General features: G+C 44.4%; 1 protein-coding gene across 5 annotated transcripts in view; it reads left to right on the top strand.

Moving 5' to 3' along the window:
• Positions 1-16,880, top strand: part of LOC140191921 (formin-like protein 3) — a 182,009-nt gene that overhangs the window by 97,593 nt on the left and 67,536 nt on the right. For 4 of the 5 annotated variants that reach the window (XR_011883960.1, XM_072249787.1, XM_072249786.1 and 1 more), the window contains 5 exons: positions 5,361-5,444; positions 7,496-7,648; positions 14,500-14,608; positions 14,821-14,897; positions 15,953-16,046. Coding sequence is in view for 4 of the 5 variants with exons in the window: in XM_072249787.1 (XP_072105888.1) it covers positions 5,361-5,444; positions 7,496-7,648; positions 14,500-14,608; positions 14,821-14,897; positions 15,953-16,046 (517 nt within the window). In the remaining variant the exon portion in view is untranslated. The remainder of the gene's footprint in view (positions 1-5,360; positions 5,445-7,495; positions 7,649-14,499; positions 14,609-14,820; positions 14,898-15,952; positions 16,047-16,880) is intronic. The other variant, XM_072249788.1, reaches the window with a different exon arrangement.

The following is a 16,880-nucleotide window of genomic DNA, read 5'->3' as shown; positions in this document are numbered from 1 at the left end:
TCTGAACAGATATTCTACTATGAAGATCCAAACAGACAAGAGTCGCCTGGTCCTTTTCCACCTCGTTCCTCTCTCCCAACCCCCACCTTGTCATCCACACACGAGCACCTCCCAGTGGGATTTGCTGGTTGACTGTCGGAGTCACTAACCCTGGATGGTTTCTGTCTTCCTTTCCTGAGTTCAGAGTTGTCAAGGCTGTCAGCGGTACATTAGAAGTCTGAAATGGATGAGCTCAACTTGGGCCTGCAGTTAAACTGGAACTCTGTCCTGTCTGTTTGCCAGAGTCACCACACCAGATGCAGCATTTACCCAATCAACAAAGTAGCTGTTTATTTTAGGGTGACTGTATGAATTCTTTTAATTCTTACTTAATCAAATTAGAAAAAAATACATCACTGAAGGAAATAATATGCTTTTAAATGGGGGGCAGCATCACATTTGCCGGGATGACAAATGGAAATAGAAGCTAGTGGTAAAGGATGCAGGATGAAATAGGGGCAGTATCAGTCAACCAAGAAGGGGATAATTCTTCTTTATAACAAATAAATCAAAATGGGCTGCAGCAACATCTGTGAGTCCAAGTCATGCCAAATCTATACATGACAAAAAACAGGCTTGCCTGCAGCACACATCCTATCTGATGTTTGGCCTCCATTTCCTGCCTATTACAGGCACAGCTATTTTAGGCAATAGGTGCATTCAGAATCAACAGGCTGAAGTTAAATGGCCGCACACTGCACTGTGCACAGCGCCAGCACAGATGTGGAAAACAGCTCCTGGGCTTCACTTTGCTAGCGTGAGCTGGTGGAGCGGTGGGGGTGGGGTGATGGGAGGAAATGAACTGCTTCCTCCAAATCAGAACAGACAGTCTATTGCCGCTTCTCGATAATGAAAATGGACAGACTTGTGATTGTTCAGGAGAGGCAGGATGTACTGGAAGAGCTCCTGCTTGCAGTCCAGAACCAGCCGTGTCTTCTGGGAGAGGTCTTGCCTGTCTTGTAGCAGTTGGCTTTTTTAAATGTTAAAATTAAATGCCTCCAGTTTTTTTCAAATTCTTCCTCTTGTTGTCAAATTCTTCTGTGGTCTCGCCCTCTCACCCTCTTTCAACATTGTGACCTTCCAAGATCTCTGTCCTTCCATTCCTACTTCTGCTTAAATATCCTGTTTACATCAGAGTAATCCTGGTTCCTCATCCTATTCCCATTTTTTTAAATATTTGGTTGAATATGAACCAACAACTTTATAGTGTCTTTAATGTCAGCAAACCACCAAGATGTTTCACAGGAACGTTATACAAAAAGTAGGCCCCTCAAGCCTGCGTTCCTAAACAGAAAGATCATGGCTGATGCTTTGTAACTCCACATTCTCATGTTGGGCTCTTGCCCCTGGGACAGATGCGTTGTGGGTATTTATCCAATGATGCAACAATGTCAGCTGATAATGATCTCCTTTTCTATTTTTCACTTACATAGTTCCTCATACATAGGAAAAGACAGTAAAATAGTACAACCGTGGCTGACAAGAGAAGTCAAGGCTATTGTAAAAGCAAAAGAAAGGACATACAACAAAGCAAAAATTAGTGGGAAGATAGAGGATTGGGTTGGTTTTTAAAAACCTACAGAAAGCAACTAAAAAATTCCTAAGAAGGGAAAAGATGAAATATGAAAGCAAGCTAGCAAATAATATCAAAGTGGATAGTAAAAGCTTTTCCAAGCATGTTAAAAATAAAAGGGAAATAAGAATGGATATAGGACCGCTAGAAAATGAGGCAGGAGAAATAATAATGGGGGACAAGAAGATGGCTGCTGAACTAAATGAGTATTTTGCATCAGTCTTCACTGTGGAAGACACTAGCAGTATGCCTGATGTTATAGTGTGTGCAGGAAGAGAAGTGGGTGCAGTTACTATTACAAGAGAGAAGGTGCTCAAAAAGCGGAAAGAACTAAAAGTACATAAGTTACCTGGACCAGATGAACTACACCCCAGGGTTCTGAAAGACGTATCGTTAGAGATTGTGGTGGCATTAGAACTTATCTTTCAAAAATCATTGGGCTTTGGCATGGTGCCAGACCACTGGAAAATTGCAAATGTTACTCCACTCTTTAAGAAAGGAGGAAGGCAGCAGAAAAGAAATTATAGACCAGTTAGCCTGACCTCAGTGGTTGGGAGAATGTTAGAGTCAATTGTTAAGGTTGAGGTTGTGGAGTACTTGGTGGCACAGGACAAGATAGGACAAAGTCAGCAAGGTTTCCTTGAGGGGAAATTCTGGCTGACAAACCTGTTGGAATTCTTTGAGGAGATTGCAAGTAGGATAGATAAAGGGGATATGGTGGATGTTGTATATTTGGACTTTCAGAAGGCCTTTGACAAGGTGCCACACATGAGGCTGCTACCAAGTTAAGAGCCCATGATATTACAGGAAAGTTACTAACGTGGTTAGAGCATTGGCTGATTGGTAGGAGGCAGTGAGTGGGAATAAAAGGATCCTTTTTTGGTCAGCTGCCAGTGACTAGTGGTTTTCCGCAGGGGTCGGTGTTGGGACCGTTTCTTTTTATGCTGTATATAAATGTTTTAGATGATGGAATAGATGGCTTTGTTGCCAAGTTTGCAGATGATACGAAGATTGGTGGAGGGGCAGATAGTGTTGTGGAAACAGGTAGGATGCAGAAAGACTTGGACAGTGGTGAGGAAGGCAAATGCCATGTTAGCATTCATTTCAAGAGGTCTAAAATACAAGAGCAAGGATGTGATGCTGAGGCTTTATAAAGCACTGGTGAGGCCTCACCTTGAGTACTGTGAACAGTTTTGGGCCCCTCATCTTAGAAAAGATGTGCTGGCATTGGAGAGGGTCCAGAGGAGATTCACAAGGATGATTAAAGGAATGAAAGGGTTATCTTATGAGGAATGTTTGATGGCTCTGGGTCTGTACTCGCTGGAATTCAAAAGGATGAGAGGGGATCTCATTGAAACCTTTCGAATGTTGAAAGGCCTAGATAGAGTAGATATGGAAAGGGTGTTTCCCATGATGGGAGAGTCTAGGACAAGAGGGCACAGCCTCAGGATAGAAGGGCGCCCTTTCAAAACAGTAATCTGGAGAAATTTCTTCAGCCAAAGGGTTGTGAATTTGTGGAATTTGTTGCCACATGCATCAGTGGAGGCCAGGTCATTGGGTGTATTTAAGGCAGAGATTGATAGGTTCTTGATTGGACACAGCATCAAAGGTTACGGGGAGAAGGCCAGGAACTGGGGTTGAGGAGGAGCAAAAAAAAGGATCAGCCATGATTGAATGGCGGAGCAGACTTGCTGGGCCAGGTGGCCTAATTCTGCTCTTACGTCTTATGGTCTAAGAACAATGTAGTATGCATTCCATGTGCTTTGTACCATCTCCACAAGGAAATAAGGATCAACTTTAAGGATTTAAACAGAACTTTATTCACCACATACATTTATATGTATTAGGAATTTGCTGTCACGTGTTGGTCAGGGAGTGACATGCAACAAAACAACATTCAGCAATTATTAAAGAATAAAGAATCATATAAAAATAAAGTTAGAGGTTAAAGTATGGATATGGAATCACACATACATAAATACCAGCATGAATTTACAACATTATAAAACGAAGTTTGAAGTGTTTACAGTACAGTGCAGTGACTGGAGTAATAGACAGAGCGGATGGGGGGTGGGGTGGAGGAGGCTGACAAGAATGGTTGATCAGTTTAACTTTCTGGGGGAAGAAACTGTCAAGATGGTGAGAAGTTTTTTTGTTTTAATAGCCCAATAGCACTTTCCAGAAGGGAGTTTTTGGAAAAGGCAATTTTTTGGGTGGGTTGTGTCCACAATGATTTTTCCTGCCCGCTTCTTTGTCGCACGGTTTTGTGCACTTTATGTAGTCCTGTGTAGGCCTGTAGTTTAGTGTAGTTTTTGTGTTGTCTTACGTAGTCTAGTGTAGCCTTGTGTTGTCTCACTCAGTCTAGTGTAGTTTTGTGTTGTTTCGTGTAGCACCATAGTCCTGGAGGAACGTTGTTTCGTTTTTACTGTGTACTGTACCAGCAGTTTATGGTTGAAATGACAATAAAAAGTGACTTGACTTGACTTGTCCTGAACACATACAAGTCCTGCAGTGATGGTGGACTGCAGCCAATGTCCTTTTCAGCTGACCTGACAGTTCGCTGTAGTTTTTGTATGTTGTGAGGCAATGCTGCACCAAACCAGACAGTAATGGCTGATGTGAGGATGCTCTTTATGATGGCAGTGTAGAGTAACAGATCAGTTGATATAGGCTTAAGGGAAAATCCCAAAGAAGGCAGATATGTTTAGGAAGGGGAGACTTGCAGCTGAATGCATAGCCCCCAATAGTGGAGTGTCTAAAATCCAGGCAAATTAAAGAGACCAGAATCAGAGAAGTATATAGATCTATTGGGGGGTTTTCAAGCTGGAGGAGGTTGGAATTATGGAGAGATGAGACTATGGAGAAACTCAAAAATGTGGATGAGAGTTTTTTTTTAATTGAGCTTTTGTGTAAATGTAAGTTAATGTGAATAAGATTTGATTTAAGTTGAGACTTAGGAGCTATGTAAGGTTATGGATGATAGACTGATAGATGGCAGCCAGGAATGTGTTGGATTAATGAAAAGAAAAGATGTGAGGAAAGGTTTCAGCAGCAGATGAGAGAGACAGGAATGGTTAAGTGATGTTGCAGAAGTAGAAGTAGTTGATCTTGGAGTGAGGTGTCAATGTTAGTGTCACACTCGGTGTCCAGGGGGGTAAGGAAAGGAGAGAGAGGGGACCACAAGCCACACACTAGGCAGGTTGAGTGGAGAGTCATAAAAGAAAGGAGGGGGAATTGCAAGTCAGTCCCTGACCACACCATGACCTGCCAAACGTCAAATACCAGTGAAATGTCAAGTACGAGAGGGATGGCTTCAAAGTGAGGTCAGAAAGCTCAAAGGAGATGTGTTGGGCAAGTTTATTACCCAGAGAGTGGTAGGTACCTGAAATGTGCTGCCTGGGGTGGTGGTAGAGGGAAATCCATGGCTATTAGTCGCTAACATGAGCATGTAGGGAATGGAAAGATATTGACCATGTGCAGCTAGGTAGTTTTAATGTAATTTGGCATCATGGTCAGTACAGATGTCATGGGCTGAATGGTCTCCTCCTGTGCTGTACTGATCTAAGTTCTATGATTGCCCTTAGCCCACACAGGCTGTTTATCCCAAGTCTGGTGGGTTGGAGGCAGTAATATTGCACTGGTAAATATTAATAATTCTTCACTCCTGCCACATGTAATACTGTCAAATCAAAGGAATAGAATCAGCGTATGACAGTGCATTAATTAATTCTATTTTACTCTTTTCTAGGTGGGTTAGAGAATTTTTAAACGATGAAAACCAAGGTCTCAATGTCCTGGTGGACTATCTCTCCTTTGCACAATGTGCAGTCATGTAAGTAGCTTGAGGAGATTTATCTGGTATCACACTTATCCATCTTGGTTGTTTCACGCATCATGTTTTAAATTTCAGTTCTGTTAAAGACTTCATTCTCTGCTTTTCATTTCTTATCTTTGCTGTCCTTGAAATCTTTCAACACCAGAAGTTGGGCACAACAGATGTTAGGAGTGGATTCATTAAGGCAACCTAAACAATTTAAAGTCCCTTGAATACTTTTGCGGTAAGTGAATTGTGTGGAAATGTGCTCTCTTACCTCTTGGGTGGCCCAGTAGCAAGGAGAGTGTTACTTTTCTGCACATCTGTGGTATTTTATATGTAAATTGCAGTGTTAATTGTGGTATCCATCTCCGGCCAGGCTAATCCTGTCACCATGTAGGATTCACCACCTGTGAACAGATTTAATTCCCATCAACCACCAGCTACACTCTGTGCACCTGGGCATCTCACATCTACCTTGGGGCGTTTATCCATCTTGGGCTTCCCCCTGGTGACTTCCACCACAGCAGATTTCCAGGTTAACTTTCCTCACTTTGGTGACAGACATGGAAACCTATCAATTAGGCCACTTGGCCCCTCGAGATCAATCTGCCATTCGGTAAGATCGTGGCTGATCTGTCTGTAACTTAACCCTACAGTACCATTCACCCTAAGGAACCTTTCACCCCTATCAAGTACCTCACTACCTGTGCATTACAAATATTCAAAGACTCTGTTTCCATCACCCTTTGAGGAAGAGAATTCCAAAGACTCACAAACTGCTAAGAGAAAAAAAGAAGTTTCATCTCTGTCTTAAATGGGCAGCCCCTTATATTTAACAGTGACCCCTAGTTCTAAATTTTCCCACAAGAGGAAACGTGCTCTCTGCATCGACACTATCAAGACCCCTCAAGGGTCTAATACATTTCAACCGAGTTCCCTCTCACTTTTCTAAATTCCAGCAGATACAATTCCAGCAATAAAACCTTTCTCTATAAAACAAGCCTCCCACCAATGACCCTCTGGGTGTGAAATACAACACAGGTCAACGCTTGCCACATACCAAGGGTTTTGGAGCTACCCACATTTTGGTTTGCCAAATCCAGGCGAGTTGATTCTTATTCGGGTTACATTTCACACTCACTGGTTTATCAGCAAAACTCAGAGGTCAAGAGATACATCCCTCAAAATTGACAGCTCTTTCATGTAAATCTTAAATCAGAACATTATGTTTTGTTTGTCAGGAACTGGAGATTAAATTTTCTATGCAACCTCCACAGACTTTATGATACACTCCCAAACAGCCCACAGAAAGAGAAAGTTTGTGTGAGCTTACATTGGTAACTTTGCTTGGATTTTGTTTCCAGAGGGCTTACTAACTACTAATGACATTTGTTTTACTGCTCTGTTTTCATTTCATCTTTGCAGCCTCTCACCATTCTTCGATGCTTTCAGTAACCGGATCTTTTGAATGCGCATTGTTTCCGAAGTGCCCTCTACCATCCAGCTGCTGCTGTCGATGTACCAACTTTCCATACTTCCATGCTTTTCCACAGCGGAAGCTCCCTTGGGCACATTTTGCGCGTCGGAAAGGCCAGTGGGTACAAATTTGCCTTTGGTTGCACTGGAATGTGAATCCCCTGATGTATATCTCCTGTTCCCCTGAAATTTGGTCCCATTGAAATTGGCTTCTACTACCAGGCGGAGTTGAGCTGCAATGTAGATTTTGCAGGAAGCCCATCTGCCTTGAACTGGATCTTTCCAGGGCACGGTTCTAAGGGTTTTATTCTTGGGGCATGACCACTGGTGAGAAATAGTGTTCTGGAATTGGTGTTATGACAGCAAGGTCCAAAAGCAGGTACAACTCTTCCAAAGTGACAATCCCACCTTGGCGATCTCCTTGATCCTCACCTAAACTTCTAGCAGCAACCATTTTAATGAATGTGTATTCTCTTCCTGTTGGTATAATGGAAGAAGATGGATGGGAGCTTCTGTCCTCAAAGGGGAAACATGTTAACTGACTGTGGATGGGGGTGACCAAAAGAGATTTTTATCCCATTGTGACCTAGGTTTGACTTTGACCTTGTGGAGAATGGTGATGATGGTGCACTCGACAAGTCAAAACCCTGGGGCAGGTCTATAGAAGATTTGCACCAGAGCAATGTCCTGCCCCTGGCTTTCAGCAACAGCCTCTCTCGCTCTGCCAGGCAATCTATCTTACGGTATGTACGGCTCGGCTTCTAACAGACGCCAGGGATGTAATGACTACTAGGTTCAGCTGCAGAAAGATCAGCGTCACCTACTCACCTCCTTCCCGCACAAAAAACTAATCCTGACACCTGAGATTAAGTTCCACCTCAGCAGCTGTACTATTGAAATTCAGTTAATCATCTGAATTTGGAGAAAAAACCAGTCTCAGTAATGCTGACCATGAAAGCTACCTGATTATTGTAAAAAATCCAATTGGTCACACATATCCTCCAGGAAGGAAATCTGCCATCGTTGCTGAGTTTGGCCTATATGTGACTCCAGGCTCAATAATATGGTTGACCTTTAAATGCGCTGGTAGGCCACTCATTCATAGCCAGCTCAACAGCATCCTTCTCAAGAGCAATTTCGAACTGGCAATAAATGCGGATTTTGCCCAAAACTGAAAAAATGAATACAAAATGAGAGGAGTATTGTTCAAAGCTCAGTGAAAGTGCTGTTAGCTTGTTTGCAGCCTCTCAGTAAATATCACTACTGTAGATTATACTTCGGTATCTGGGTTCATTTTCAGGCCAAGCTGATGTCAGCACCTTGAGGAATGGGCCTGGGTCACGTCAATCCGTGTCCTTGTGGACATAAAGTTCACAAAGCAAAATTCTCCCTACTTATCAGTTCTTAGTTCTTAGAAGCCAAATGGAAACAAACAGAAAATAAAGCTCACAATGTTTCAGCAGAGGACACACTGCTGAGATAGGTCTTTTCTCGGAGAGAGCTTTAGTTTTGACTTGTCCCTACGCTGCTTCTCAGCTTGAGTGGACACTGGGTGCCTCGACAGTTTTACGCAGATTTAGATTATTCAGAAGAATAATTCATCAATCCACGTGTTCAGTCAAATTGGTGCAGCACTTACACATCAATAGACTTGCAGTTATTTTAACAGCCCAGACTGGTGGCTCGACACCCTGTCTGCAAACGGCGAGCTAAAGGGAGGCCTTCCACCGTCTCTGTGAGCCCACTCTGCCCTTTTCACTCACCCTCTGTGCTGGATTCACCAGTCCAGCCCTGGCCTTGGCTTTTACTGCTGCGGCTTGGCGAGGAGCAAAGATTTAGCACGAGCGTCTGGAGCACACATGGGTACTTTGTGAAGCAGATGTGCAGTCAGTCCCACATGCCCGTTATTCTGGCTGTCAGGGCACTACCGTTGGAGAGCAGCATGGCAATCTGAATTGAGCATTTCCTTTTATTTTCTCTCCCCACTCCAAGCACCCTGGGCTATTGTGCAGCAAAGCAAAGTGAACCCACTGATAAGACGGTGTAAATACAATTCTCCCTAAAAGGGCACGTCAGTAAAGGAAGCGTTGCTTTGCCAGCACTCAGAGAGTGGCTGTCCCAAAAGAAGCAGGAGAAGGTCATTCATCCCCTTGTACATGCTCTGCTCTGAGTAAGATCAAGGCTGACCCTACTTTCCTCCACCACCCTCATTTCCTTGATTCCCCTAATATCAAATGATCTATCACTCTGTCTTGAACCTACTCAGCAGCTCATCCCTTTGGATAGAGAATTCATTTTGATTGATCTTTTTTAAGATCTTATCATTCTCATGATGTGGCATCAGTGGCAATGCCAATATTTTTGTACATTTTTAATTATGCTTGACTGAGAGGGCATTTAAAAGGAGACCAGACTGGGGCAGGGCAGGAGATTTTCTCCCTAAAGGACATCAGTGACAAGGGATGTTTGCTGTGCCTCAGTCAAGTGGATCAAGGGCAGCCCTTTCTAGAACCATAAATCCCTCCTTTGCTTCCTTGAAAGAGCTCCAGTCATTAAGACTCTGTTGGCCTGCCCCTAGCCACCCTTTTGAATGACAGCGAGCATGGTGATTAGAACAGTTGAAGGTTGGAAGGTCTTGCGTTGAAACCTCCAGGAATAGACACCAGAGGTGCAACACGAGACAAGTGATCTCATCATTCCCTCTCCCAGTCACTGTATTAAACATAAAGGAATGAGTGCATCACCAATATGAACGTAAAGTTCAAAGGACACTAATGAAATTCTTGCTCTTATCAAGACTGTAGTGGAATGTCAATCCCAGTGATCCTCTTGCTCCAGATCCAGCAAAATGCAAACAAAAAACGGTTGGACACTAAAAGTGGCAATGTTCCTTTTAAACATGTTTTAATGTATATTTATGTACAGTATGTGTGTGGTTTATGTGTGGTATGTGCTTATATAAGAACTGTCAAACTTGAAGACAAATGGGGGCTGCACTACAATTTTTTTTAATACGCAAACACGAGGAATTCTGCTTGACTTTATGAGAAAAGGTTTCGTCACCTTCTCAAGCTACCAGCCAAAACCATTGTGCTCCCAGTTTGACAGATCACTTAAAGGGACAGGGCCACTGCCAGTGATCCACCATGAAGACAGGAGTTGTATTGAACCTTGCTAACCCTAAAGGGGATGGAAGTGAGTAGGAGTTAAACCATTGCATCCCTGGAATCTTGGCTTTACAATGTGCTGATAACTTGCCTGTTGCCTCCTGTATGTGCTGCTGAAGTTTTGTGCCGATACCCTGCCATTTCATGGAACGTGGGCTCAACAAAACCTCCGGCCAATCAGTAAGGAACTTTGTACTACAGTTGCCTTGGGAAAGAGCTCTTGTACATCCCACATGTTTAAAGCTCTTGTACATCCCACATGTTTAACTTGAAGAATTTTTTTTGTCTCTCTTCTAGGTTTATGGCCTTTGGTGCTTTGCAATTATACTAAGCAACACACACACATACACACATACACACACACACACACGCACACGCACACACGCACACACACACAAAATGCTGAAAGAACTCAGCAGATCAGGCAATGTCTATGGAAAAGAGTAAACAGTTAATGTTTTGGCTAACACCCTTCTTGAAGACTGAAAAATGGTCTCATCCCAAAATGTCACTGCCTGACCTGTTGAGTTCCTTCAGCGTTTTGTGTGTGTTGCTTTGGATTTCCCACATCTGCAGACTTTTTTATGTTTGGAATTATGCTAATACTGCTTTCCCTGAGAAGTATCTTCTACTGCTCAGAAGCATTGCATCACATGCTGGGAGAAAATGAATCTCCCCAAGTGTAGAGGAGGCCCAGTGGTGCAGGTGTAGAGCTGCTACCTGGCACCTCCACAGATCCTGGTTCAACCCTGACCTACAGCGCTCTCTGTGTGGAGTTTGGATGTCCTCCCTGTGACCGCATGGGTGTCCCCTGGCTGGTCCAGTGTCCACCGACATTCCAAAGGGTTGTGGGTTGGTAGGTTAATTGGCCATTGTAAGTTGCCCCTAGTGAGTAGGTGGGTTGAAGAATGTGAGGGGAGGAATTGATGGGAATGTGAGGAGAACAAAATCGGGATTAGTGCCTGATTCATGTAAAAGTGTGTCTCATGATTGGTGTGGACCTGCTGGCTCAAAGGGCCAGTTGCTATGCTGTGAGCCTTTTAATGTTAAACAACTCCATTCCTAGTGGTTGCTTCACAGCATATTTCTTCCAATTGACGTTCTGACTCAGCCTCCTCCCTCCCCAGCATGGAGGGTGGGGTGTGGAAGCGTTGGAGAGTGTTGCCGTGATGTCTTGACAGTACATTTCTTAATGTTGGTGCCTCATAACCTGCTGGAGTGAACTGCTGTTCAGAAGGTGGGCCTTGTACTGTGCGTCCTCCTGACTCGTGCTCCCTTTCGTTCTATCAGCCTTTGCGACACCACCCATAGAAGCTGAGTTCAGATTGCCCTGAGCCAACCCAAAGTTCATGCCAGTTTGCTCCGATTTTTTTTAAACGTCAGAGTATGTTTGAAATTATGTCATGTGTGCCTCCCATGGAGCAGGAGCCCGTGCTTGGCCTAAAATTGGAAGAGCCTGACTATCTTCAGTATAAGTGAAATTAATAACAGTGACAGCTACCTAGCAAGCCCTTTTATTTATCATCAGCTTCTGCGCAACCCCTGGGTCTCGGTCCTGCACAGCTGGCTCCTGTAATGTTGAGCTGGCTTGCAAAGGCATTCAGTGGAACGGGTAGGGAGTCTGCTGCAAAGTCCAATCAAAATAGGCACTCAGGTCAGTCATTCTACACTGTTTTCCCCGCAATTCCTCAATTCCAATGGCCATGTGCTCAAAAGACCTGTGTTTGGCCATAGGTGGGTCTCCAATGGTTGTTTTGGCATCACTGTGAAGTTTATAATTGTGGTTTTGGTTTTTGAGATCATGATATTAAATACCACGGAGATGACAGTGGTGGGTTATTTATGACCTTCCAGTTTTATGCAGCGTGTGTTTTCCTTCCAACATATGGTCATGTCTTTAGATATTCTGGTGGTGAAACAAGGGGGCATATTGATGGATCATGACTGCTCAATTGACTAATTGTCTATGGGTGGTCGTTTTCCCTTCGACCAATCACGTGGCACGGGCTGCTGTTCCTTTCTCTGTGCATCCGCCACTGGCAGACACAGTGACACTCTTGGACTTTGATCTTTTTGCCTGCTTAATTCAACATCCATCAGGTTGATGGTATGTAATGGGATGTGTTGGGGGAAGAGCACAAGGTGCTGTCCAGTGTTATGGTCTACAGCCTGATGACTAGATGGAGCAATGAAGGGGAAAGCTGTCCAGTCAAATAATAATTAAATAAACAACACCTCTCCCCAGGAGCTTGCAGCTCTCTGTTTCTAGCCAGCCTGACAGGAGTACTTGTCCAACCCTTAACATCACCATTTAGAAAGCTGAGGCAGAGCTTGTGTCAGTTCCATTTAAGTCGTACCCCATCCAGCACTCACTCCCTCCGCCACTGGTGCCTTGGTGGCGAAAGTGTGTACTGACTACAAAATAGAATAGTTATTCACCTAACAAACAACAGGGATAACGCCAACTTACTCCAGTTGGCTTTAGGATTCGTTTTCGAGCCTCTCAGTTTGGACCTTCTGAGGATCCCAGGTACTCACATTTTATTGACTCTGCCTCTCGCCGCTTCTCCCGTCAAGCTCTGAAGGCGACTCTCTCCGCCATGAGGAGGTACTTGGTGTCCCTATCCCAGACCTTTCCACACCTTCGGGACACTTTCTTTGATTTTTATACACACATTCTTTCTCTCTCTCTCTCCTTTCTCTCCCTCTGTCCCTCTGACTATACCCCTTGCCCATCCTCTGGGTTCCCCCCGCTTGTCTTTCTCCCCGGACCTCCTGTCCCATGATCCTCTCATATCCCTTTTGCCAATCACCTGTCCAGCTCTTGGCTCCATCCCTCCCCCTCCTGTCTTCTCCTATCATTTTGGATCTTCCCCCTCCCCTTCCCACTTTCAAATCCCTTACTCACTCTTCCTTCAGTTAGTCCTGACGAAGGGTCTCAGCCTGAAACATCGACTGTACCTCTCCCTAGAGATGCTGCCTGGCCTGTTGCGTTCACCAGCAACTTTTATATGTGTTGCAGTTATTCACCTAAGCTAGTCTGACGGCACTTCCTAAACCTGTTATTCTGTAAATGAAGAAGGACAAAAGTTCTTGACAAATGGGAGCATCACCACCTTCCAGTTCCCCTCAAAGTCACAAACTGTCCTGACTTGGAAATTTATCGTCAGTCTTTCATCACAGCTGGGTCTAACCCTGAAACTCTCTCCCAAACAGCACTGTGTGAGAGCAGAAGCAGAGCAACGATTCATGAAGGGAGCTCACCACCACCTTCTCAAGGGCAATTCGGGATGGGCAATAAATGCTGGTCTTGCCGGTGATGTCACATCCTGAGATTGAATTAAGTAAAGCCAGACTCCATTCAGATTGCTCTCAGAACTGCTGTGAGCCATGTTGTGTTAGCAGTGTGGGGCCATTCACTGAAATGGTCCAGGAAGGGCTTTGCCTCATGGTTTTCCACTAAAATATAATTCAGACAAATGACCTGCCAGCGTTGGACCCATGATTAAATCAAAAAGGTTTAGCTGAGCAGGTTTACGCTCATCAAGCTCTGAGACACCTTGACGCTGACAGATGTTGAGCCTTCACCAGTTATGGCCTCGAGGTGTGTCAACTACGGCAAAGTTTGCAGCATTATCTCTCCTTAATCAGAAAGCTATGAGCTCAAGACCCACTCAATAACTTGAGCAGAAGAGTTTAGGCTGGCACACGCAGTGCAGCGCTGAGAGAGTACATCATTGTTGAAGGTGTTGTTTCCAAAAAATGGGACATGAAACAGAGGAACTACCTGCTCAGATGTGCAAGATCTTGCTACACCATTTTGAATAACACAGGAAGTCCTCCCTAGTACCCTAACCTTGTGCAAATATCACTACAGATTATATGACTGTGGATTCTTACTCTGCAGAAACCAGATGCTGTATTCCCTATAATACAGAGTGACTACACTTTCGACTGACTATATTTGAACAGCTATAAATAGCTTTGGGATACCCTGAGGTCACCAACGGTGCTGTAACAATGCAGTTTCTTCAATTCCTGATTTTAGTAACTCTTCTAAGCTTTGGATCCCCTCCCTAGACCTGTGTCTCTTACAAGCTTTTGATCACTTGTCCTTATCATTATTGTTCTAGTTTTGTAGTGCTCCTATGAAACATGTCGGGGTATTTTGATATGTTAGAGGCACCATATTAAAGCAAATTATTGCATTCCTCACCTAAGCAGCCCAAACTTTGTGTGTGATCTTGACTGCAAGCATTAGCAAAGCGTTTTAGTGTGGAAATCCTTAACACAGTTTTGTTCTAGTCATCTAGGTTGCCAGAGGAATGGGTCACCATCTGGAAAAGGTCTTAGTCCTGGTGGCTATATTATGGTGGGTATGCAGCCCATCCATTGGTGACTGGAGTAACATTGAGTGTTTTCCACAGCTACAACACTCTGCCTGACAGGAAATTTCTGAAGAATTCCAGACTCGTAAGCCAGAAGGACGATGTCCACCTCTGTATCATGTGTTTGAGGGCTGTCATGAACTACCAGGTATGGCAAATTTAAATTGAGGCTCCTCAAAGCTTCTGATTAACTGAAACAGCGTTATACATTCCAAACAATATATGTAAAAGAGCCTGTTTCCATCCACAATAGATGCCATTGCAATGGACTCAACCTTTGCAAAAGTTTAATTCAGTAAAATAGAGGTGTCTTATGATGATCTAATGATATCTCTTCCCATTCTCCCTTCTGTTTTTCAGTATGGCTTCAACTTAGTCATGTCACACCCACACGCAGTAAATGAAATTGCACTTAGCCTGAACAACAAAAATCCCAGGTAAGAAACCAACACCTTGAGCCTCATTGTGAAGACAATTCTTCATACCGACATACTCAGGCAACTTCTCAATCAGTATATATATATAAAAAAAATCAGGTGTCCTCTTTCCCTTGTCCTCCTTGCAAAGTGCAAACTGAGGTTATGGGGGGGGGTGGAGGGGGGTGAAATTTTGACACTGTCCGATCTCTCTCCCCAGTGCTCACTCTTTAGGATGGTACAGGGGAACAGCACCATCCAAAGGTTCCCCTTCCATTCACACACCATCTTCCCTTGGAAATACAGTGTGTTGCTATTCCTTCATCACTACTTGGTCTAAGCCCTGGAACTCCCTCCCCACCTGCACTATGGCAGCACCTTCATGGGAAGGAGTACAGTGGATCAAGAGGGTGGTCACTTAAGGATAGGGTGATAAATGCTGCCTTTGGCTTAACTATGTAAGGGAGTTACTGGCTGCTAACTGGTTAATGTGCAAAGTCCTGCTCTTTAGTGAGAGGAGGGAGGTGCTAACTTTGGCACTGCAGCACTTGCTAGTGAGTCACCAAAGTGACACCAGGTGGGCAGTCACACACAGATCCTTAGGCTTAACCGCCCAGCTACTGCAGTTGAAAGGCCGGAAGGAATTTCCTCACTTGTACTCTGGCACTGAAGCCTCCCGTGATGACCGGATGCAGCGGACCAGGTTCCCAGTCCTGGCCTCTTCCTCCTTCCCCTGTCACTGAGTTATCATCTTCCCTTCAGACTCTGCCAACGTTCGTTCTGATTATAATCCAGCTACAAACCTTGCAGGATATTTGTGAGTGAGTTTTGGTGGGAAGGTGTGGCTGGGGTGGGGGTGCCTCTGGTTCCCAAATCTCACACCCCCTTTGGTGATTCCTTACCTCTTGCCTGGGCTGCTGGGGACCCACTGAAGGTGATGATTTTGCAATAGTTGTTAAACCCAATGTCATTGTTCCATGGAACTGCCTGGCTGCTGGAGTGTGAACATGATAGCCTCTTAGTCTATGCCACTTGCTATTCTCCAGTTGTAAAGAAGGGCCTCTTTTATTTTGCAGAACCAAAGCCCTGGTACTGGAGCTACTTGCGGCAGTCTGCCTTGTCAGAGGAGGACATGAAATCATTCTCTCTGCGTTCGACCATTTCAAAGAGGTACAAGAGCTTTAATTTGCATACGAGCTCAGGAATTCCCAACATCTCAGTGCTGATGTCTGTGTTAAATGGGGAGTAAGGGCAGGGTCTCTAACTTCATCCTTCCTGCTACCAATCCTGCCCCCAGTGAGAAAGTGGGAGAGAGGTGGGTGGTGCTGCAGGCCGGTGCATGGTGTGATTATGATTTGACTATCTTGAGGGGTGGATTTCCCATCTCTCGCTTGGGTAAGACCTATCAGTGGTCCCTCGTTGGAATGCCCAACCTTACCATAAGACCATAAGATATAGGAGCAGAATTAGGCCATTTGGCCCATTGAGTTTGCTTTGCCATTTCATCATGGCTGATCCATTTTCCCTTTCAGCTCCAATCTCCTGCCTTTACCCCGCATCCCTTCATTCACTGACCAATCAAGAATCTATCAACCTCTGCCTTAAATAAATGTAAAGACTTGGCCTCCACAGCTGCCTGTGGTAACAAATTCCATAGATTCACCACTCTCTGGCTAAAGAAATTCCTCCTCATCTCCATTCTAAAAGGACGCCCCTCTATTCTGAGGCTGTGTCCTCTGGTCTCAGACTCTCCCACCATAGGAAACATCTTCTCCACATCCATTCTGTTGAGGTCTTTCAGCATTTGATAGGTTTCAATGATGTCACCCCTCATTCTTCTGAATTCCAGTGGATAAACACACTCTTCATATGACAAGTCATTCAATCCTGGAATCATTTTTGTGAACCTCCTCTGAACCCTCTCCAGTCTCAGGACATCCTTTCCAAGATATGGGGCCCAAAACTGCTCACAATGAAGTTTACAATGCCCATCTATCCTGCATT

Source organism: Mobula birostris, chromosome X (assembly GCF_030028105.1).
Source record: "Mobula birostris isolate sMobBir1 chromosome X, sMobBir1.hap1, whole genome shotgun sequence".
NCBI classification, from domain to species: Eukaryota; Metazoa; Chordata; class Chondrichthyes; order Myliobatiformes; family Myliobatidae; genus Mobula; species Mobula birostris.
This window is presented reverse-complemented; position numbering and strand designations above follow the sequence as displayed.